Source organism: Epinephelus moara, chromosome 1 (genome assembly GCF_006386435.1).
Source record: "Epinephelus moara isolate mb chromosome 1, YSFRI_EMoa_1.0, whole genome shotgun sequence".
Taxonomy (NCBI): Eukaryota; Metazoa; Chordata; class Actinopteri; order Perciformes; family Serranidae; genus Epinephelus; species Epinephelus moara.
The window spans coordinates 31,093,043-31,115,688 of NC_065506.1; the positions used below are offsets into that span (position 1 = coordinate 31,093,043).

The 22,646-nt window shown below is 39.8% G+C and overlaps 1 protein-coding gene across 3 annotated transcripts; it reads right to left on the reverse strand.

Annotated features, from left to right (window-relative positions):
* Positions 1-1,612: 1,612 nt before the first annotated feature.
* Positions 1,613-18,797, reverse strand: dync1li2 (dynein, cytoplasmic 1, light intermediate chain 2). Of its 3 annotated transcripts, none has more exons than XM_050042888.1 (13): positions 18,653-18,797; positions 17,772-17,845; positions 17,164-17,280; positions 16,809-17,039; positions 12,797-12,960; positions 10,917-11,010; positions 10,608-10,743; positions 9,449-9,560; positions 9,283-9,342; positions 8,514-8,558; positions 8,274-8,391; positions 6,025-6,150; positions 1,613-5,125 (listed from the first exon to the last, which is right to left on the reverse strand). In XM_050042888.1, the coding sequence occupies exons 1-13, from the start codon at positions 18,736-18,738 to the stop codon at positions 5,013-5,015; spliced, it is 1,476 nt and encodes a 491-aa protein (XP_049898845.1). In that variant the 5' UTR covers positions 18,739-18,797; the 3' UTR covers positions 1,613-5,012. The 3 variants fall into 3 exon arrangements, with proteins under 3 accessions (XP_049898845.1, XP_049898854.1, XP_049898836.1); XM_050042897.1 differs by having other exon boundaries at positions 1,613-5,120; positions 6,025-6,153; XM_050042879.1 differs by having other exon boundaries at positions 6,025-6,153.
* Positions 18,798-22,646: the final 3,849 nt, after the last annotated feature.

Sequence of the window (22,646 nt, forward strand, 5' to 3'; positions counted from 1 at the left end):
GCTGCTGATTGACAATATTTTGCACAATGTTTATTATCTTTAAACATGGTCACAATGAGTATCCTTTGTTATATCAGAGAGCTGTATTCTGGTCAGGGTGGAAAAGCCTCTGAAGCAGACACATTGTTTTACCTGCTCCTGAGACCTGGATCCTTAGTCTATTCTTCTAGTGGGTCGGATTGGACCCTTTGGTGGGCTGGTTCTGACCCATGGGCCGTATGTTTGACAGCCCTGCTGTAAACGGACAGAAAAAGAGGTGCGTGTACCCTCCGCTTCACCACTGCTCTTACAGTGTTTGCCAGGCATTGCCTCAGCCAATAAAATGTGCAGTGTTGCAAACTGGTGTGGCTTTAACAAGGGGGACTTTGGAGTAGTGGGTTGGATAGAGGCAGTAAATATGTTGGCTGGGTTAATTAGTTTTCAGATTTGAATTTGCTGAATTACAATACATAAAAGCAAGGGGCACACCATCAGAAGAGCAAACCAGGCAAATGTTTGGGCCTTCCCCCCCAAAAAACTGGGAAAAGGGCCCCAATGGCCTCTCGCATTGGCACATTTTCACAACTGTTAACTCCCCTTAACCTCCCAAAAAGGCACCATACAATGCAATTCTGCTGCCCCCCAAAAAACCAAGTGAGGCCCCTTTTAGCTGCCCTATGACAGCTGGATACCTGTTGCTGTCAGCACAATGAAACTGCACCTCAATGGGCTTTTTTACCTTTCATATTTGACAAGTATAAAGCTTTGTCTGTCTGTTGGCACATTTGTTACAACTAAAATATGAATATCTATTTAAAATACTTTAATCTTTGGTGATGCTGAAACTGACTGTAAACAATATTTCATTCTTTAAATAATTACATTTCTATTTTTTGTTGAACAATTGCCAGCATAAGTGTCATCACTTAGCTATGTACAGGGTTCCTACAGCTTAGAGCACTTTTTAATGTCACTTGGAATTAAGACCAATTTTTCTATGACCAAAACTGAAGGAAAAAAGCATGAATTAAAATCAGTTACTTAAAGTTAAGGAGTTTTGCCCAAATGTTTGTTGTAACATGCAACATAACTTTTTTGGTCAAGTTAAAAAGTTAGATGAAGAACATCAAATTCATTTTTTAAACTTATTAAGTGACACAAATTGAAAACAATGAACATATTATATTATCATAAAAGTGTCCATTTGGTTTGCCTTGAATAAAGTTTGTTCATTTGACTGATTATAGTAAATGTATATATGAGTGTTGTTGGTTCCTCTATCCTGATCTGCGAGAGGCACTCAGTGATTAATTAAAAAAACAAACAAAAAAACAACAATTTTAATATTTTCAAAATGCAACAACAGTAAAAGATTCATACTATGCTACTTTCCACGTCTTAGCATTTTTAAGACTTTTTTTAAAGGTTGATTTAAGACATTTTAGCAACAATTAAGACCTTATTTTTAGACTAATAAATTCAGTGCCTGGGAACCCTGAATGTCACTTTGTCATATTGTTTTACTTTAGTGTGGGGGTGGAGTTAGAGGTTGTGGAATAATTAAAGTCAGTAAATCAATCAAATCAATAAACACTGTCTAAACAGATGCAAAAACAAAAAAGTGAAAGTCAACCACAGTTTGGATTCTTGGTTTTATTGAAGCCAGGGGTCTGATAAACATTTTCCTTATCTTTGTCGGCGTAAGAAGCGAGAATCCACATGGCAGCTTAAAGGCTACAGAGTTGTGTTAAAGTTATACAATCAAACTTCTGAATTAATTCAGGACACAAAATAAAAATGCAGCCAGCCATGTGCTTACAATGTCTTGATATCCTGAATACAAAAGGACTGGAAGCAGAAGCTCATAGTCTCACATAGATGTAGACTGTCAATAGTGGTCGAAGGCAATTCAGTTAAGAGGATGTGAGGAGGCAGTTGCTTTCAACTGACATCTGAGTATAAAAGTTACAACAACTGTTCATTATTCAATCTTGGGAGCAACATCCAACCTTTTACAAAGAGCGAGTGCAACTTTGAAACCAAGCAGCATGAGAGCACTTCATTCCACTCAGCTAAATGCCAAATTTAACATGTGGGGCCATGTTTTATGAGGAGATATCAGTGTGGTCAGTCAGGTCAGGGTGGCATTTCAAAATTCTGTGTCTAAAACACAAACACAACATGCCTAATTTGGATGTAAACATAAACAAAGGGACGTTTCATGGGCATAAAAGGTCAAACCTGAAAATCAATGGACATTTATTTGGTTTATCTACTTCAAAATGTCCCCAAAAAATATCCAAATAAAGTCGTAATGACAATGTTTCCTAAATGCTTGATTAAATTTACACTATCACCAGCAGGAAGCAGTCATTCCATAGTTAACCACCAGGGGCACCTTCCATAACTTAAGCAGCAAATGCAGATAAATAATGCAGATTTACGCTGTAGATTAACTTCTAGGTTCATTACTAAATGCTCTAAAAAAAAAAAGGCAAGGCAAAAAGAAAAATAAGCATTCTGCTTCTTTAACTGTAGCGACAGGGAATTGATACAAGTGTCCAAGGAAAAGTGCTTATTTCAACATGTGGCGGTAATGCTCCTGGCTGTTCTTAAAATTGTGCTTCATCCACTTCAGCGACAGACCCTCCGGTGCACATTCCACCCAGTCACAAGAAAAGCAAAAGTAAAAGGAAAAATAAAAACAATAAGAGCTTCATTTTGATCTAACGTAATAGAACAGTTGTGTGGGATCATTCTGATGACAAATCATGCGTAAAGCAGAACCTGGTTTTGTGGTTATTCCCTTACAGAGTAAATTTAAAGTTAAGCCCTAATTGCATTGTTTAGACCAGTTTCAAGAATGAACCATAATCTACTGTGCACAGTTTGACTGATATGGATGAGTAGAATAAGGCATTTCTACTGTTTTTACAGGGTGTTATTTAAAACAAGAGTTCATAGGCAGGTCTGAAGTTTGGAATGCAAGGGCTCCATGCAAGAGTGGGACAAAAACGGCCACTGGTTAATCTTATGGATGATTATCAACTATAAAAGCAGAAAATAGTGACTAATATGTATCTTTGGTTACATGTCCCAATTCACTCATTTTCCTTTTTTGCTATTATCTGAATAGCAAATAGCTGCTCTCTTCACACGTGCCATTAATTCTGTGAAAGCTACTGACGTACACTATCCATAAGATTAAGTAGGGCCTTGCATACAGGTTCAATGATAATGTACACTTAATTCATTTTTGATTAGTTTACGGTGTCATGAAACCATAAATATTGTTACAGATTATTTGATATGGTACAGTATAATGGTTTCAATTAAAAAATAAAAAATAAAAAAAGAGAAATGACAACACAATTAAGCAACCCCTTAAGGACACACATATGAGTTAGGAGCATTCCTGTGAAGGCAGGGTGCCCAGTGTGACAAACTGTTAGCTGTACATTGAAGGCAAAGGTTGTGGTTTTTTAAATGGGCACTGAAGGAGATCTAACAAACAAAACAAAAAAAGCCTTGACTGGACAAACAGGTTTCACTACAGGGGTGTGTTTCTACAGCTACTTCATGTAGAAACTGGGAATGTTTTAACTGACATGCAAAGTACAGTGTGAATAAAACATGTGAAACCAAAAAAGGAGGACAGTGCTGTCAAACACTGACGGATATAATATCTCATTTTGTTCAAACCACAGCAAATCGTTGTGTCTTTTGGCTGCAAAGCGAGTGGTTTCAGCCACAGTGAGTGTTCGTCTGCGGGACCCAAAAGTTCCGTCATGTGGTTTTCTTCTTAATATCAGCAGCCTTTAAAGGTTTGTATAAAGGCATTCAATCTATTGCTCTATTGAACACTATTAACTAGGCCACAGAAATCTTATTTCTGAAAAAAAAAAAAAAAAAATACAGACCACAGGCTTGTTGTACATTAACAAAAATGTAAAACGAAATAAATTATTTGGATGACAAGAAATGGACCAAAAAAAAACCAACTTTAAACCGATGGTGCTACAGTGCATTTCCTCTTACGTAGACAAGCACCTCTACTATGACACAAACAGCTAACTGTGCGAGGCACTTAGGAGTTATAGTAGGAAAGATGCTGCCCAAACCCATCCCCAAATATACACACCTGTAGCTAAAGAAGCGATTCCGTTGCAACCTCTACGCCCGTCAAATCCCAACCGGTCTCATTACGTCAAAGAAGCTATTTTCAGATTTTGGACAGAATTGCATTTTATACAAAATCAAAGTTAACCTGAATAGATTTCCTTGTATTTATATTTACAGAATCCTTCGAGATGAATAGGGCAAATGGTATGATATGCTATCAGCTATCTGGACTTGTCGTAGTAGTGTCATGACGTCAGTGGCATTTTAACATGTTATGCGATACAGATGAATGTTTTCCACAAACCGAAAGATGGTGCACAAAATAAAATAAAAAGGCGAAGCTTTGTATAAATACATCAGTATCGTATCCAACATTTTTTTACATACTACATACTGTATGTTTGCAAGTATTTTAATTACTTTTCTCAATGAATATATTTAAAGTTTAAATACCTTTCCAATTCCGACCAAATTCCTTCCATGAGATAAGATGAACCAGAGGACACGACCAGTATATTTCCACTCTTTAAACCCATGAGGAGACGGTGTTTTACCCCAGAAACTGGGGGGCCTGCAGCGCAGCACATCAGGCTGGCTGCCAGGGAGTGTGCACACATTTCCATAAACTGACATCCCTCACAAAATAGCATTTGCAGTGGAAGAGAGGACAGAAATAAAGCCAAGCCTTCAGCACTTATCTTATCAACACCTCCATCTCTGTTATCTCTCTCTTCCCATCTCACCACAACACCAAAATATGTGATAGCATCTGAAACTCATTTTGGTGAAACCACTGTGTGTGCTGACTGATATAGACATTGGGAATTTGGTCAATTTTTTTTTATGCTCACATGTACATGTATATTTCCAGAGTATTAACGCAGTGGACGATGCAGCTGTTTTCGTTGCCTTCACGCTTCGTTCTCAGTCGGCGGTGGTATGTTGTTAGCTGAAACCATGGAGTCTTGTTTGCGAGTCATCCTGTCCAACTCCGCCTGGACGTCAGTCAAACCCGGCTTCTGCCCTTGGGAAAAACAGGAGACAAAGTCCAAAAGTAATCTCCTGTAGCTTCTGTGTGTATTCATAAATAATAGTTTACTACGGCCAGCAAGCGGATGGATGGAGCTTGGATGGTGATGCGGTCCCATGCTGGAGTTTGGCGGCTCGCTGCCACAGTTAACACACATGCAAAACTAATCATCAGACACAGGGAACATGTACTCATGCATTATCTTTTCAGCTGGGTCTCAGGGAGATGTTAAAAATCGGCTCAGAGCTGGAACAAAAAATACATGTCAGTGGTCCCAGACAGAAAGATGAGTTATGCAATGTTTCCCTGGGTACATTCAGCCATTTCACAAACAGTATTTGAGCTTGTTATAGTTACCTGAAATAACAAAGTAAACAAAAAACTTAGATTAAGAATTGTTGACATGCAAAACAGCTGAGGTTACTCAAGCAAAATAACAGGTAAATAAATTAGTTAAGCAAGAGAGCAGCGGGATATGACATGGAGTGAGTGACATTAGTGTCATGGGGGCACTTATGATTGGAGGTTTGGTGCATACAGGCCTGTTACAAGTTTCCTCGGATGTCAGAAGTTCAGTCAAAGAAGACAACTTTTCTTTTTGTCTTGTTTTAACCTTCTCTCTTTCTCTCAGGCTGTAGAGATAAAACTCCAGACAGCAAAATGGTCCACAGCCTCTATCAACAAAAGGCTCTGCTTCTAACACCTCTTGTCTAGTCTTCAGTGTGCATGCAGCCCATGCCCTGAGACTGAACTAAATGCACAGGATGCTACAGTCAACAATAATGCTTTCTAACTGTATTAATTAAAGAGCAACTGCTAACCTGTAAGAAAGAAGGATTGAAAACAGGGAGGATATTGTCGAGGTGAGAGCGCACTGGAATGAGAGACTGTACCTGTTTTCTTGGCGGACCCTTGAACTCCAGCTCCAACTGCTCCACTTCCTGGGCTCCCTGGGGCTCCAGTCTTTTTACTCAACAGACTGTTGAAGAAGTTAGCCAGCACTCCCTCATTGGCAGCCCCTGCTGTAAGAAGAAGAGAAACATGAGGCTTAAAGTCACTTCTGTATCAAGCAAACCTCCTCTCTTGTAAAAATGGTCAGCTAACAAGACTACAAACAAGAGTTTAAATAGGTAGTACATGTTCTTACTTGATACCCATCATACATAATTGTTAAGTTACTAGTTACCATCTTAACACTAAGACTACTGAGAACACAGACTGATTATTAACAGATTATCTTGCTACATCTGGCTCCTCTCCAGATTAACAGTCCTGGAGATCTTCAGTTTCTTAAATATCTATTGTTCCTGCCACATATAATCACCGTATAGCAAAATAAAGCCACGTCTTTATCTTGTGAAGTCAAGAACAAAAGCCTTGGCAACGGGTGGTGTGGTGGACCATCCTAAATCACTAGTTTATCTCTAGCTTAAAGATATGTGCAGCATGTGACTTCCTCTATCTTAGGATCCTTCATTTGGATAAGGAAATACCCTAAAACCACCCTTTATCAGGAAAAAAAATGTGTTGATGTAGTTGCTATAAACAGAGAACTTTCCTTTTTGAGATCTAATTTGCTTTGACACAGAGTAAAGAGAAAATGAAAAAAATGTAATTTTAAATCCACTTACAACGCTGCAATTCCCAGCCACACTTGGTGAGGGTTAACAGACCTCTGTTAAATCCAGTACAAACCCACTCTAGTTGGAATGCACTAGCCCCCTCGTGCACTTAACGAAGGAGACAAAGTCAATATTTCTGCTTAAGGGTGGCCAGCTCACGAATCTGTTGTTACATTTTAATCGTTGCCTCTTGGAGGCGTTATTGCAGCACATTAGATCAAAGACAAATGGAAAACACTGTGATCAAAACCTTTTTTTTTTTGCAGAGGTCCAATAAATGTGGATGATTAAAGAGAATCCTGAACTGATTGTAAAGAACTGTACAAGCCCCTGGAAGAAATTACACAAACTAGGGAGCACTAGGGTGCACAGCGTGATTCTCAGTTATCAGGTATGACACTTAATAGGGGTGTAATGGGTCACAAAATTCACTGTTCGGTTTCATACAATACTGTGATTACATGATTCAGTACGTTTTCTATTTCCTTGATTTTTAAAACTTTAAATGTATGAAAGAAAATCAGTGATTTCTGTCTAAACACATTATACATGTTAGGAAATACTGTTGAAAACCTGTGAAAAGAACTGTGTGATATTGAAATGTGGAGTTAGATCATTTTAGTTTCTCACCATTTCTGTGTCCTACTAAACTACTACTGATATTAGAGCCCACAGTATCATTGTTTCTATTGCCCACTGAGTGTCAGCAACATCCCACAAGCTCTCTGAGCTTTTACAGCCTATTAAATACATGAATAAATATCTCTGTTAAATGCCACAATAACATAAACACAAGCTAAATATCAGTCACTAACCTTTAACTCTTTCTGGCCGAATCAGCTACCAAGCCCACCTGCAGTTACTGCTCACTGCTGTGGATCTGTGCTTTGTGATAACGTTAGCTACTGTTAGCTTCTGAACGAGAGGCTTTAGCCTCGCTGCAACTCTCATTCCCTGGTTCAGCGGGTGTGTGTGCTGTGCAACCATGCAAAGGCTGCTGTCTTAGCTGTTGAGAAGAATCTGTGGCCATGCAGCTGCTTGTGGGGGTCGAGTATGTTACTGTGCTACTGGGTTAGCTGCTAAGGAGAGCGTGCAGCTGTGCAGTGGCTCACTCTTTGGCTCAGTGTCTTTTTATCCACCACTCTTTCTCCCCATCACCCTTGTAATTCACAGCAAAACCAGACCAGCCAGACCTGTAGGTTATTGGAGGATCTTCTGTTTCTGGTCTGTTAATAGTGTTACTAACCATCTTGCAATGAGCTAGCTCAGCGAAGGGAAATGTTTGGCTTGAAGACAGGAAGACAGCATATCGCCTGCCTTGTTCAGTGCAGTAGCACTGAGAACATTATAACAACCACAGTTAAAGCTGTATATTTTATTTTTCAAATGTAATAGGATAGTTTAACGTATTGTTCGGTTTGTAATGCATACCGAACTGAAAGCCTCATACAGAACGGTTCAATACAAATACATGTATTGTTACACTCCTAACACTAAACAGGCATTCATGCAGCTCTTACCTTTCATGTTGGGGTCAGGCTTTTTGACAGCAGCCATTGGTGAGCTGCTGGTCACATTTGGTTGGCCGGCGCGACCCGCAGGCCTGGGTGACCCTGAGGCTGTCCGTCCTGGAGACTCCTGCAACACAGAAACCAGAGCAAGACTGTGGTCACACACGAAAAGCTTGGTGTGGCTATCCAGGAGGAAAAAAATCCACTTATTACTAAAACTCTACATTTGAGGGATGTTAAGACACTTACTGTTGCTCCTCTTGTTGATGTGGCTGGCTGCTTTGCTAACAAAGACTGTAGAGGTAAAAAAACAAAAAACAAAGTTACAAAATGAACAGCTTAATTGAGATGTGGTTTATGATTCCAACAACAGGTTCCTATGCACACAAATGGCAAGCACTGGACAAACACTGTTGACTAGCTTTGGATTTTCTGGACAACAAATTATAATCATACATGTTTGTACTGTTTCACATTTTGAAAACCAGTACAATGTTTGCAAGATGAAAGTTGACAGTTTCCATCAGCTTCTGTAAAAACCTTTATTTAGACATCCATACACAGAGGAGCAGTCAGTGGGTATAAAAGTAAAGGAAATATGGCAGAAATAAGCCTCAAAAAACAATGAAGAATTATCTAACTTGCCAAACTGAAACCTCAGTTCAGTGGGGGCTTTTTTTAGACTGCCTTCGTGGTTTATTTTTCTACAAAATGGGAAGTGAAGGCAATGTCATGTGGAAGTTTCAGATGCTCACAAGCACATACAGTATGAAAAAACATGTTTCCTAGTGAAAATGCCAGTTCAGGGTCACCACAAAAATCTTACAATCTTTGTTTTTAAAGATATCCTAACAGGGGTGTAAAATATCTTCCTTACAACTTAATTTTCTTATGCTACCATGCTCTTTGATTGTGAAAGCTTGCCTTCAAAATGAACACAGGGAGGTATTAGACACACAGTCAATCTCAGCAGCTGGTGACAGAAATAATAAAATATTCAAGAGAGGTTGACACATACCTGTTGCTTCATCAGGAATACCTGCTCATCCTCTGCATTTATCTCTTTGTCATGAACCAGCTGCAACGAAGAGCAAAAGAGGAAGCATGTACGTGTGTAAATGGCACTTTGGGCTGTAATTTCATCCTTTAGAGTTTCCATTTTGTCTGCATTTGCATCGCCTTACCTTTCGTACTGGAGGCTTTGTGATAAAATCTTCAAATGGATCCTCGGCTCTGACTGTTGTTAGGTTTTCATGCAAAATCGCAATTTTCTTCTCATTATCCCATCCAGATGGACTGAAAGGAGAGAAGAGACAGTTCAATTACAGTGGGTGCAATGGCTTATATTTCCTTGAGATGATTTTTTTTTTGCATGATAACACTGATGCTGATAACTGATAACATAACAAAAGGAAAGATAGCAGTTGGCAGCAACAATGACCCCTTTTACACCCTGCATTAAAATTCATTTTGGGTGATAAGATTGCAGTTGGATAGTGCTTGATCACATGAAAGTATAGGTGTAAATAAGCTCAAAACACACTGAGGACAGAGGACAGACCTGATCCACCAAACCACCTCTGGAGGTGATTGGGGATGCATTAAGACCCCATTGAACAGAAGTGTGAATGAAATTGCATTTTGATTCCACAAAAAAACTTCATGGGCAGAAACCTGTTATCTTGGCAACTGTTCCAAATCAGCGAGGTAGCAGCCATTAGCCAGTTAGCAAGCTAAGCTACTGTCAAGATAGCTTTTGGTTTTTCAAGAAAGCTTGTGGATGGAGTCAAGACGAGTCAAGTGTCTGCTTCCAGTTTGGTCAGACCAAAGTATTGAAGCAAAACTTGGCCTAGCTGCAATGTCAATGAAAAATTTAACACATGAAACTCGCATACATTAAAAAAAAAACAAAAAAAAAAGACAAGGACAGCAACAAGAAAAGTGTCAAGGGCAGGATAACATGTCCCTTTTTTAATGAACTGGGTGCAGTGTTGGGTGATTGACCCATGTTTTGCACTGGTGAGGGGGTGTCATAGACTCTAAAGATGCCAACTTTAGCATAGATTCGTCAACAGTACCAGTTCCCACAAGGACAATGTGAGTGAAATCCACAGTATGCTGGGATCTTGTCTCAGTCGGATGTCAATGTGGAAACTGGAGACACACATTATTACCAGGCGTATATGTAATTAGGTTAAGTCCTATCTAGATACAATCTGGATACATGCCACATTTTAATGGAAGGTGTAAAGGGGGTCAATTTAACTAAATGTTCCAATTATGGCAGTCAGTAATAATTGAGACAGCAATGAAACATAAACTAAAGTAACTATCTTCACTTACATGAACACTGCATCCTTCTCCACCACTAAGGCAGGTGTGGTGAACTGGAAGTCATACATCTTATGCAATATATATTTGTAAAGCAGATCCAGGTTCTTCTCCTCTTTGACTGAAGTATAGATCAGGCCAGCTCCATCTGTTTCATTCAGTTAAGGCAGCAATTGTTGGGGTAACGGCTTGATTGATTAATTGATGACAATCAATATTATAATGGGCCATGTAAAAATTAATTTCTGTCTGAGCCGTCAATGTTATTTAAAAAATGACCATTGTGATACAGGTACAAACAATTACTTATTATAAGGATACACTGTAAGCAAAACTGCCTCATGTGCGACTGGATGAAATCAAAGTGCTCCTCTCTGTAGTCGTGCTCCTTCTCTAGTACGCTGACCGCGTCACACTGAAAGATAAAAGATTCAGAGATAAATATTTTATTGACACAGACAATAGAATGTCAGCATTCACAAACATGAACAAAGTTACACTGCTCTCTGCATCTAATGCCTGTCCTACAATGACAGTGTCTTCTGTTGTGATATGAGATTTTATTCCTAAAAAAGTTTGTCAATCCACACCGACTGTGAGAGATGCAAGTGCGATGCACAATTTAGTACATGTGGCTGTTTTTAAGCGCTATGTAAAACATAATGCTCCTCAGATGATGTTCACAGCACACAGACTTCACAGACCAATTGTTTTTGATATTAGTCCGGCTAGTGACAACCATACGGCCAGCAGCTGTACAGCGACAGGCAGGTGGTAAGAGCTAGTATGGACTGGATTGACGGACACCTCCACAACACCCCTAAGATGACCACCTCTATTTTCCCTCTGGTGAGAGGGCAGATGGGCAACTGGATGTGGTGGTGTGGCAACGCCAACACTGAAATACCATACTTCCTGTCCCTATGTCTCGAGTTAAGCTGCTATGATAAGTCATAACAGAAGAGGTGATATTTAAAGAAGACTGACAGCATAGTTTTACTAGTATTAAACAGCAAATAATGCTCTTAAATAATTACTTTTTCTGCCAAGCTGAACACTTTTTCTCTGACGATCAGACAGAGGCACCAATAAGACTCAAAAAAAAAAAAAAGCACAGTTACCATTTTCTAGTCACAGCTAGCATGTGAAGCTCTGCTGATGGCCACACTGTTTTTCCACACTAGCCTTTGCCTGGAGGGTTAACAAGCAAGTATAATGGCAGCTTTTTATCAGAGGACACAGCCTTACAAAGCACAGCATAAAAGCAGAAGTCCATTTTCCACTGATTATAAATGTATCAGTAGGTAATGGACAGACTACAAAGGGTCTGAGCCCAAATGTGATCATCATGAAGGCAATTCAAGAACTCATCAGAAGAAACTAGCAATGAAGTCAGCTGTCAAGGTGTTGAAGGGGATTTTCTGTGCCCAGCTATATATCAGACAACTCATAGCTAAGTAGATATACGTAACTATAGGCTACAAGGAGTGTGGCAGGAGAAGTTAGGAAAGCAGGGCCCAAGGTCTAAGGGGTGTTTTAAGAAGCTATGGATCATGACCACAGGTAGGCAGAAACAGACGGTCTGAAAGAGGTTCTTGAAACTGTCCCTGGGTGTACAGTTTTCATATCCTAAAATAGGTAATGTTAGACTTTTCTGAGGATACTGTTTTAAGAAAGAGCACTTTGAGGACCTGCTTTGCTTAGTGGCACAACTCTAAACAGAAGGCACTGGCTCACTAGGGGAATAAATAGCATTTATTTACCTTTTTTTTTCTTTTATATGATTTATGAGAAGTACTTTTTAAATAGTGAGAATGATAATGATATAACTAACCTAAGGCTTTATGACAACTGTCATAAGAAATAGGAGTTGACACTATATTTATATAGACACCAAAGCAAAACAAAGAACAGACAACAGTGCTCTTTGTGCATTTGTACAGGTTGTTCTGTTTTGTAGCAAACGGAACAACAGCCATGCACTGAACAGCCATGAACAGGTTTTCAATTAGATATTATTTGGTATCATACTTTCGGCCCTCTGGTTAAAAGGATGTAGTGTAAGTCAGAGAACTAACAAATGCCCCACGTCAGACAAAGCTTTGATAGATTGGTGAACTCGTATTACAACCCCAAGACAATAGTTGTCAGGAGGCTATGGCTTCAACCATGAGACTTTTTGGGCTGTAGAAATAATTTACCTTTGTGCAAACTATTAGCACTGGAATGCCCAGGTTGTGTGTGAGTGTGTTGTCCCCAAGTGGTAGCACAACGGCCTCGTCTTCCCCTGCTGTCGGGGCCCGTCTCTGTGGGGAGGATGAGTTGGCATCCTCCGGTTCTGTGTACTCTTGGAACGCTTTCACCACTACGGGAAAGAGACATGGAGCAAAAGATATTAATTATGACCATTAGTGTCTGGCAAGTGTGTATATTCAAAGATCCCACACACAACAAATTTAACCCAAGGTGTTTGCGTTAGTGTTAGTGTATGCAGACTCAGGTTAACTTGCTCATCTGCTGCTCTTATCAAATAAGAGTGCCTTTCTTTCTCCAACTGGAATCAGTTTGGTTTGCACTGTTGATGTTCTCTTGCTGCGTTATGACCCCCAATATAATATAGAGATAACACAGAATAACACTCTGATGGGATATAATAGACAAGTCATATAAAGTAACTAATCGTGTGCAAAAGTTGTTCAGGTGCCCATCAAAAAAGATTAAAAATATAAATGCATCATTAGCAACACATTTAGCAAGATTACTGAGCCTTTCTTAATTTTGCTCTTTGTTGTCTGCAATAAACTCTTCCAACACTGAAAAAAAAACACAAGAGACAAAACCTTTGGTCTCCACTTACCATCTCTGCAGCCCCAACGTGTAATTTCCAGAGGTGCACCTCATTTTTGGTGGTGCTGTTAAAGCTAAGGAGCCATTCGAAACCTCTGCAACACCCAGATGCAACTGAATTCCTAGTTTTACAGCACAGTGTCAAATGTTGTTCTCAGCGTCAAACTATGTCTCTAAGATTAGATCAGAGGGTCAAGACAAATGCATGTTGCTCCTGCCCAATAAATAATAACGACAATTCCAAACTTCAATGCACCTACATTAAGTCATTGCTGTTATAGTTCCCGTGTTAATCATGCTAATCCACTTTTACATAACAGGCCTTAGGTGAAAGGTAGAACAAAATAAGTACATGGCATCCTCCACTTTCCTGTTGTGCTGCTGCAGCTGTCCAGACATTTACAAAGCTGCGGTGTGAGGTGGTGGTGGTGGTGGTGGGGTAATGCGCAGGAAGCTTTGGCCTACTTCCTCAGGAGCTTCAGAAATGCAGTTGGGGACAGCCCACAGAGCCAGACTGACTTGCCATTTTGAGCCAACTCCTTCACTTTCAAACATGGGATTTAGTATATGGGCTGAGAACTAGTGTTACAAGCAATCTAAAAGGGAACCCTCCTCGGACACAGGATTACACAAATCCAGGGCATATGTACACTAGGAATTTAACATGCTGATTTTAAACCGTAAGTCTCCGGCCTTTTTCAGCTTAAGTTTATATGCATAGGACATCTGAACCTAATTTGACAAAAAAATAGAATAACTGCTGACAGAAGTCAGATTTCCACCTAATCATTTCCAGTGCAGAGACATTTGCCTCAACGTGGTGCACATCTATTGATTTAAAACTCAGAGAAGAAAACATAAAAGAAACATAAAATGGGAGTCGCTACTAGCAAAAGAAGGAACATTACTCAAACATTATCTTTCCTGCAATATATTAATCATGGTGCTGTTTTAGCCACAATGGTGTTTGAGGAATCAGAGCAATAGATTATGCTCAATAATGAGTTGAGCAGTTCCTATGGACATTCTGATACTTTGTTTTTGCCATGAAAACTTCAATCTCTGATTTCAAGCACGCTGGGGTGAGCAATTGATGCTAAAAAGAGAATGTCTGGGTGGAGTATCGCTATAAAATACAAAGTGAAAGAGACAAAGACAAACAGGTCTTAGAGGGACAAAGTCTGTCCATCTGTTCCACAAACAAAGGTGGGGTCAGAAAATGTGTTGGCACACATAATCAAGACGGCTCAGCCTTCAATAAATGAAATAACTGTACCTCAAGTATTGAAACTGTAGCTCAAAGATATTTTTTCAAATCGCAAAAGACCAGACATGCATTAATCATTGAGAATAAAAATAATTATAGATACATTTGTTTCTTTAAATGTGTTGCAAGTTCAGCTCTGAATAAAGGTGGCATTTCTGGCCAACTAAATGTCACATAAGCAACCTTGGTCAAACTGGCTATTGTAAAACAAGCCCAAGTTTTACATGAGTCATAAAATGTTTACAAGTTAATGCTATTGGCTCATGACTAAAACATTATACATACTTGTCTCCTTCATTTAAAAAGTGCAGCAGACCTAGAGTCAAAACACTGAGGCTACAAAGTAAACTCCCTGTCATGTCACTACCACAGAAGTCACTGAGCCAAATATTTCTGATTTCAACGTGTGGTCCAGGCAGCAATAGGTTGATCCTGTAATTCAACTTGAGACGACTCCAGCAGCCTGGCTACTTCAGTTACAGCACAGCAGGAGTCAGACTGTCCGGCCCACTGACTGAATTCAGACCCACTCAGTTTACGTCCCTTCCTTTCCCTGACGCTGCTGTTGGGAGGGGAGGGAACCATGATGCAAGACGCCTGCAAGACTCCCTGGACAAAAGCCACTTAACACTCACTTCCAGTCTGTCTGTCAGTCCGTCTCTCTCACTCACACACTCATATCTACAAATATGTAATCTGACTAGGTCTCACCAATCTGCTACTGACATCACAACTGACATGCTGGAATATACATGATTTATGAGGATGACATGCTTCGGCTAAACTGGAAATCTGACCACGTCAGTGGGTGGGATCAAATCTTTTGGCCAAAGAGAGAAAGTAGGAGGGAACCCCGGAGAAATCTGACAACAACATTTTAAGTTAAGCCTCAAGAATATACCAAATTGTGAAGGCTTTAAGAAAAAAATGTCCTGCAGTACAAACAATATGATTGCATTTTTACAACTGTAATGAATACTCAAGCCAACAGCTGCTAAATACAAGTTATAATGTATACACTCCATGCAGTATTTCCTTTCAACTGCAATATATAATCAATTTCAGTTATGCTCAACTAATACAGCCACCTGCACTAAAGCAAGTATACAGTTGAAAATGTGCACCCATTAAAAGTCATTACACCCAAGTGTTAGCAATTAACAATGTGCTTTAGTCATCACTTGGCTACCAGCTTCCCTTTTCTTTCTCACATGTTTGCCAGCAGACGTGTTACCACTTGTCGCTGTGTTAGCATGTTATATGTTGAGAACATCTTAAGACCTGTTCTGTCAAATCCACTTTAAATCATTAAACAATTTGACTCTTTTATAATAAGTAATTTCAGACTTGTAAGAGCAACACCAGCAAGCAATCTCTGGTGGCAAGACCCTGCAGGCTGAACTAACGCGCAACCTCCACAAGTACTTTTCCAAATACAAAAGAACTCTTCATAAGCAAGAGATGATCAGTGCTAAAATTAACGGGAGAACAACATCTGAGTGCATCACACTCACTGATCTGCAGAACTCGCCTCCAGTCAGAGCACACAGCTGAGGATCATGGGCCTCTCTGATGATGACCCAAAAACATTCATGACAATGTGTAATGTTATACAGTGCTCCCATGCTATGCAGCAACCAATCTCTTATTTTCCCCGGCAGCCAGTCAGCAAGGAGACTGGCTTTTATTATGTAAGACTCCCATTCACCCTGGGATGCTTCAGGCACCTTTTCTGAGTGCAGCTTCCTTTAAATTCTCTCCCAAGACATACAATTCAACAAAATGTATGCATGTCATACTTCTATTTTTGCCTCAGATTTTTGCATTTTGAGTCACTAAATGACTGTCTCATAACAGATCACCACCTTATATCAGTTTTAACCAACTATATGTTTTAACTAAACAAAGACCTGTTCATAGTTTTGAATGCCCACTAGGTCTGGCAGAATAAAAACCTTTCTACAACAAGCTAAGAGCTACATTTTCAAAATAAAAGCCTTGTGTTCATTATCACCACACTCATCATTGAAGGCTAATTAAATTTAATGTTAAATTCCCATACCGTCCACAGTGCGAGTTCCAAAACCAACATTACTTACTCTTCTGCTCCATTTCTCTCATGTCCTCTGGAGGGATCTTGAGCTTGTCCACATGGTCACGTAGAACACTGGCCCACTTCTGCAGTGACTCCATAATGGTCCAGGGCCGTGACATATCCGCAACGAACATAGCTAGACAGTCGGGTAGTGACTGAGCTGAAATGGCAAACTTAAGTAGGCCTTTGTGGTATAGGTCTCCATCCAGGATCCACACATTACAGCGAGTGAGGTCTGCAAAGGAAAAACAAAAGACTAGTTTAATCCAAGATTAAATTATTACTGTTTAACATACTATTATTTTATAAAGACTGCTGCTGTATAACAATCACATTACAGCTAAAGCAGGAAGACTCACCATCTCTGTCTTCATCGTTGACGTTTAAGTACAGATACTCCAGTCCTCTCCCTCTCTTGTTGTGTTCAACTCCTTGAAGTTTGGCCATAAGTGATGTTTTTCCTGATCCATCCTCACCTGTAAGATATTTTATTCATCAGCTTACATGACATTATTCATTATCATAGCAGCATAGTTATTTTAGAATAATAGTGGGTGTGATGTAGCACTACAACTCACAGCTTGTATAAAAATATATCTGGACTGTACAATCTTTCCGCCTCAAATGCAATGACTGTGCTCATGTTCTCATGACTGTCAGAGGCTGCAGTGTCTCACACAAGTCTTTTTGGTCAGTGGCGGTATCTCTCACATTTTTGGAGGCCCAACCTAAATAAGTACGCCTCCGCCTAAGATGACCTCTCTGAATTTAGTGCTTATTATGTCCTCCTTTCAGGAGTGTGGGAAGAAACAACATCGAAAGTGATGTTTGAAAAATCAGGGGAGTTTTAATTTCCAGTCATCAGCTTTTGCAGTTTGCCCATTCGCCTCAGGGTTGGGCACCACAAACACAACCCAAACACTGCAGAAGCACAGACTCTCACACATGCAGGTTAAGTAACACTTACCAAATATCAGGATGTTTTTTCCTGATGGCAACTTTGAACTCGATCTAGTCGAAACTTCACTCAGTATTGAGGTCCTACAAGAAACAACAGGACAGATGTTGAGAAAAACAGATGTTCTTTAGACTGACAGTGAAGTGACACATTGACAGCTCCCTATCTCAAAACATTAACGTTAGTCATACAAGCTAATGTTGTTGGTCAGCTAACGTTGCATGATATAAGACTTAGCTGTAACGCTGAAGAATATTATTCCCCTCTTCCAAGCCCAGCTAGCCCAGTGATGTGTCCACGACAATACAAAAAGGCAGGAAATGATAAGTCATTTCCACCGGCCGGTGCGTTTGATATACCGTTAAGTAGCCAGGGATCTGAATCCAAACCTGACAACACTACCATAACATAACCATAACAGCACGAGCCCTTGTGAAAAGCTAACATTATTATTTTACATACTTAGTTACTCGGTTATGGTATTAGCTTGTTAACGTCCCTGCTAGCTTGTTGTACCCTGCATAAAGAAGCTAACGTTAGTATTTTAGGTGTTGTCTTGACATGAGCTGTCAACGCTACCATGAATGACTCTTCAAAACTTAGCTCGTCAACTGAACATTTATTTTATCAGTAAAACTAATGGGCTATCTTGTCTGACAACAATGTTAGCAATTCACCAGTAGCCCACTTCGCTGACGTTAGCCGAGCTGCTAACACAAGTAACGTTAGCACACTGACCGCCCAGCTTCGCCTGCTGCTAACGTTACTGCTAGCCGGGCCGGTGTTTGACTGTGAGCAACCGGCAGTGACAAAGCAGAACCATGACGGCTGTGCTCCTCTAAGGCAGACCTCGGCAGACATGGGGCCGTAAAAAGAGTAACAGAACTTGCCAAAGGTTTTGTCCTTCTTCCTCTTCGTTGTTATTGTCGCCTGCCCCGGCTGCGCCCGGGAGCTGTTTCTCCAGAACGGGAGCCATCTTCTCTTTCTACAACCACAAAGGCAAGGCCCTGCTGCTTGGGCACCACTAGCACCGCCTTCATCCAAGTAGCCAAGGGTACGTTGCATTCATTCACAGCGACGCCGCGACGGGACCCAGCGTGTACATAAATTAGCTATAAAGTATAGTTTTTGATTGTTTCATTTTTTTTTATTATAAGGAAATAACAGTTTATGTATACAAAATGTTTTAAGAATACATGAAAATTATGTTTTTGCCATTTTCTTTGTGGTTTAAACGTGGGTTGAAACACCGAGCACTTCTGGCCACATGCCAATAAGTGATGTCATGCAGATTTTTGCCCTCTAACAGCTGATGTAGAACACTGTGTGACATCAACAATTGACTTGTGACCAGAGAGTCAACACAGCAATCTCAGTTTTCTGTAGTGTGTGATCCAAAATGGATTTAACCTATTGATTCCTGACCCTAGAAGCCTAATTTTACCAGTAAATTTAACCGGTCAAGATGAGTCCAACTCCAAGTCTGTCAGTTTTAATCATTTAGGGAGCAGGGGTTTCAAAGGGTCCAATCCGGCCCACTGGATGACTTTGCACATCTAACAGTGATGCACTTGTGAAGGTTTTAGGAGCAAGTTAAACAGTGAGTAGCTTCCTTCTATCTTAAAACAATACTGGTGAAATCCTACTACTAAGACACTGCCAAAACTTTGATTTAAAGATTGTTTGTAAGGCAGGGGAATATTTAAAATGCTTCCTAAATAGCCTCCACTTTACTTTGGTGTGGTGATATCAGGATTGGTACACAGGAGAGGAAATGGATGGGAAAATGGACCTGTAATGACAGTGAGTAGGAAACTGACTGAATGTGGAAATATTGTAGCTTAATATGTGGCATATTGTTGAAATTGCATTTGTTCTTCTGGAGAAATCACAGACTATCTGCAATCTGATTTGTAATGGATGTGTGTTTTTAAAATGCACTTAATTAAACTAAAAAAAGGGGAACATTTTTGAGGTCCAGCCCACTTGCAATCAAATCGGACTGTGTGTGCTCCCCTGATCTATAGCTTTCTTAAAGCACATGCACTTGTACTACTTCTGCTAGTCTTCAGTAGCTTGCATGCAAGAAAAAGAAAGACCTGCTCTGAGGGGGTGTCATGGTTGCCCAGCAGTCTAATAAACACATACCAAGCAGGTATCCATAGATACAGCTGAACACACATGTCACTGATTCAAGAACAATTCTCTGTCAAAGGATGCTGATTTGTAAAAGGTCATTTAATGGGGTCAAGAATTATAAGAGGAGTATAACAGACAATGTGCACAGTTTGAATTGTTTATTCTCTCAGCATAGCAGGGCCAATAACCTTGTGTGTGGACAAAAGAAATGTGTGCCGAGCAGCCCAGCTCCAGTGCTGCCATCAGTCCAAAGGTTAAGTCTTATTTTAGGGTATGTCACTGCAGGCTTTTCACTGTGGAATCTGGTCACATTATCAATAAACAACTTCTTTGAATTATGATGAGTCTGATAAATATAAATTGAACCCATTAATTTGGAACTGTCATACATTTGGTCATAAATCAAATCCAATACTCACCAACATTAAGCAACCAAAAACAAGGCTGTGTGGTATGAATTTTCATTCATATTATTTTATACTATTGCTGTAAAAATATATTTGCCTCCAGTAGAGGGTGCTATTCATGTCTCTCTGAAGCTGAATGGATAGAAACTATAAGCAAACCATAGAGTGCACCACTCCTCTCTTTCCTGTAGAGGCTGATATTTTACACATCTACAACTGACATTATAGATGAAATCACAATTACAGTGACGAAAGTTATGGTTATTATTATGGTTATGCTGTTAAAATGTGCCGAAAATGTTCAAAAAGCACCAGTTCACATACTGAACTTTCACCAAGTTTTGTACTGAAAACCACAAACACTATTAGCACTACTTTGCACTTTCTAATTGTATGTTTGATTTGATTTGATAAGGAATTTAAAAGCACACCAACTCAAAGGAGTATTATAACTGAAAAATCCCAGAGTGTAGCACTTTAAAGCATTGCTAAAAACACTTAAATATACGCATATGAGCATGTAAGGAGCACAAAGTATTCAGGTTTCAACAACTTCTACTAACATGTGTGTTACTGCAACTTACGTAGGAGTATGTCTTGACTGAATGGTCAAACCTGAGAAAGCCCCCATACAAGCCCAACAGTTTGACACATTCCTGCACACACTGTGAGCTATGGGCTTGTAGCGTGTTGCAGCACCCAACACCTGTTTCTAAATTTCCCCAGCTCTTCAGTCTTTGGGTCAGTCCAGGCCAAAGGGGCCAGCACTCGTAGACAGACAAGCTTTGGGCATTTTCCTGAAAACTCTGGGGGGGGGGGGGGGGGTTCCAAGGCCTCCCCGTATGTCTGTGATTCCTCTGTCTATGTGGAGCAGTGTGGTTGGCTGGTGGTTATACTCCTGGGAATGCATTCCAGAGCTTTTGCATCATGTGAAACTCAGCCTTTGCTGCCCCTTTGTCACTGTTTAGCTCTGCTGCAAGCAGGGAAAATAAACAAGGTGGATCTTATTTTCTTGTTTCCTTGAACAGATAGAAACTAGAGCGTTGGGGCGATAAAAGTAGATAGCAGAGCATTTTATAAAATTCAAGACACAGGTTTAACACTCTTGTTTGGGAGTTTTTAATTTGTCCTACGCAATTTTAAACGGATATGTCACAAATGTGTAATGTAACCACATTTTAGTAGAAAACATTAAAATGGTGTCATTTCTTCTTCTAAAATGTTTATGGTGTATCTTAGACATATACATTTCTCTCCAGATGCTGTGTTGTGCTATGAGCTCTTGTAACAGCAGGGGGTGCTGTCTCCTCAATAATAGCCTACTGTCAGTTTGGTATTAATTCTGAAACATGAATGATAAGTGTATTTATTTAAAGATCCCTGCGTGGGAAAATCACAAGAGGGGGAAAGACAAAGAAAAAAAAGTCCCTCTAAACTACCAAAGCCACTGGAGTGTATCACATCCACCAGACAACATGTAATGCAAATACTGTCTGAGTTCAACACCTGTTGTGTTAAATGAAAATATATATTAGATATCACATATTAAATGTGTCTCAGTGTTGCATGCACTGAGCCATATTCTTTCCTGCTTTAATGCTTAAATTATACTGTACACTATTCTCTTAAGTGCATTAAAATCTCCTTAAACATCACTCTCAGCAAGGCCTAAAAAAGGGCAAAAACCTGTTTGGCTGCTCTCCAAAGTGCTTTTCTAACTAAATGCCAGGTTAGTGATTTTTGAGTGATGTAATGAGATCGTCAGCCCTTTTGTTGTGTTATTCGTAATGCCTGTCTTCCAGTTTCAGCGAGAGAAACTGTAAAGAAACTGTGGAAAGTGGAAACAAGTGGACTGCAGCTTGAGGAGATATGAAGATACTGAGAAAATGAAATCCTAGCAGTTTCATTGAGATTGCAGGAGGTAATTCATTGCTAATAGTGGAGATTAGTGTTGGAGAAAGATTACATGTCTTCACCATTATGCCCCAGCTTTATTTGCTCACACTATCTGATGGTTTTCAGTGTGTCAGTGGCATACCGTGTCAAATTGTTAAAGGAGTCAAAATGTTCACCTGAGGGGTCAGTTGTTGAATTTCATTAAGTCTCACCCGTACCAACCTTGTCCCATTAACACATGGAAGGCAAATAGCAAAGAGGCGCAATGCATCAGAATACTTTGTACTGGTCAGAGTGAACTTTTGGTCCTCTTTATAACCCTAACAACAACCTTATAGTCATTTAAAGCCAGACATTGGATAACACATACTTCAGACAGAATGTTCCTGTATATATTTATAATGTCAAATTATTTAGATGAGTTATTCAGAAGATGATCCAA

Excerpts from the sequence above, each read along its gene's own strand:
- dync1li2 (XM_050042879.1), bottom strand. The coding sequence starts at position 18,738 with ATGGCTCCCGTTCTGGAGAAACAGCTCCCGGGCGCAGCCGGGGCAGGC. Across the intron at positions 10,744-10,916 it reads GAGGCAGTTTTGCTTACAGT|ATGGAGCTGGCCTGATCTAT; the intron begins GTATCCTTATAA and ends TGAATGAAACAG. Across the intron at positions 9,561-10,607 it reads GAGAAGGATGCAGTGTTCAT|TCCATCTGGATGGGATAATG; the intron begins GTAAGTGAAGAT and ends CTCTCCTTTCAG.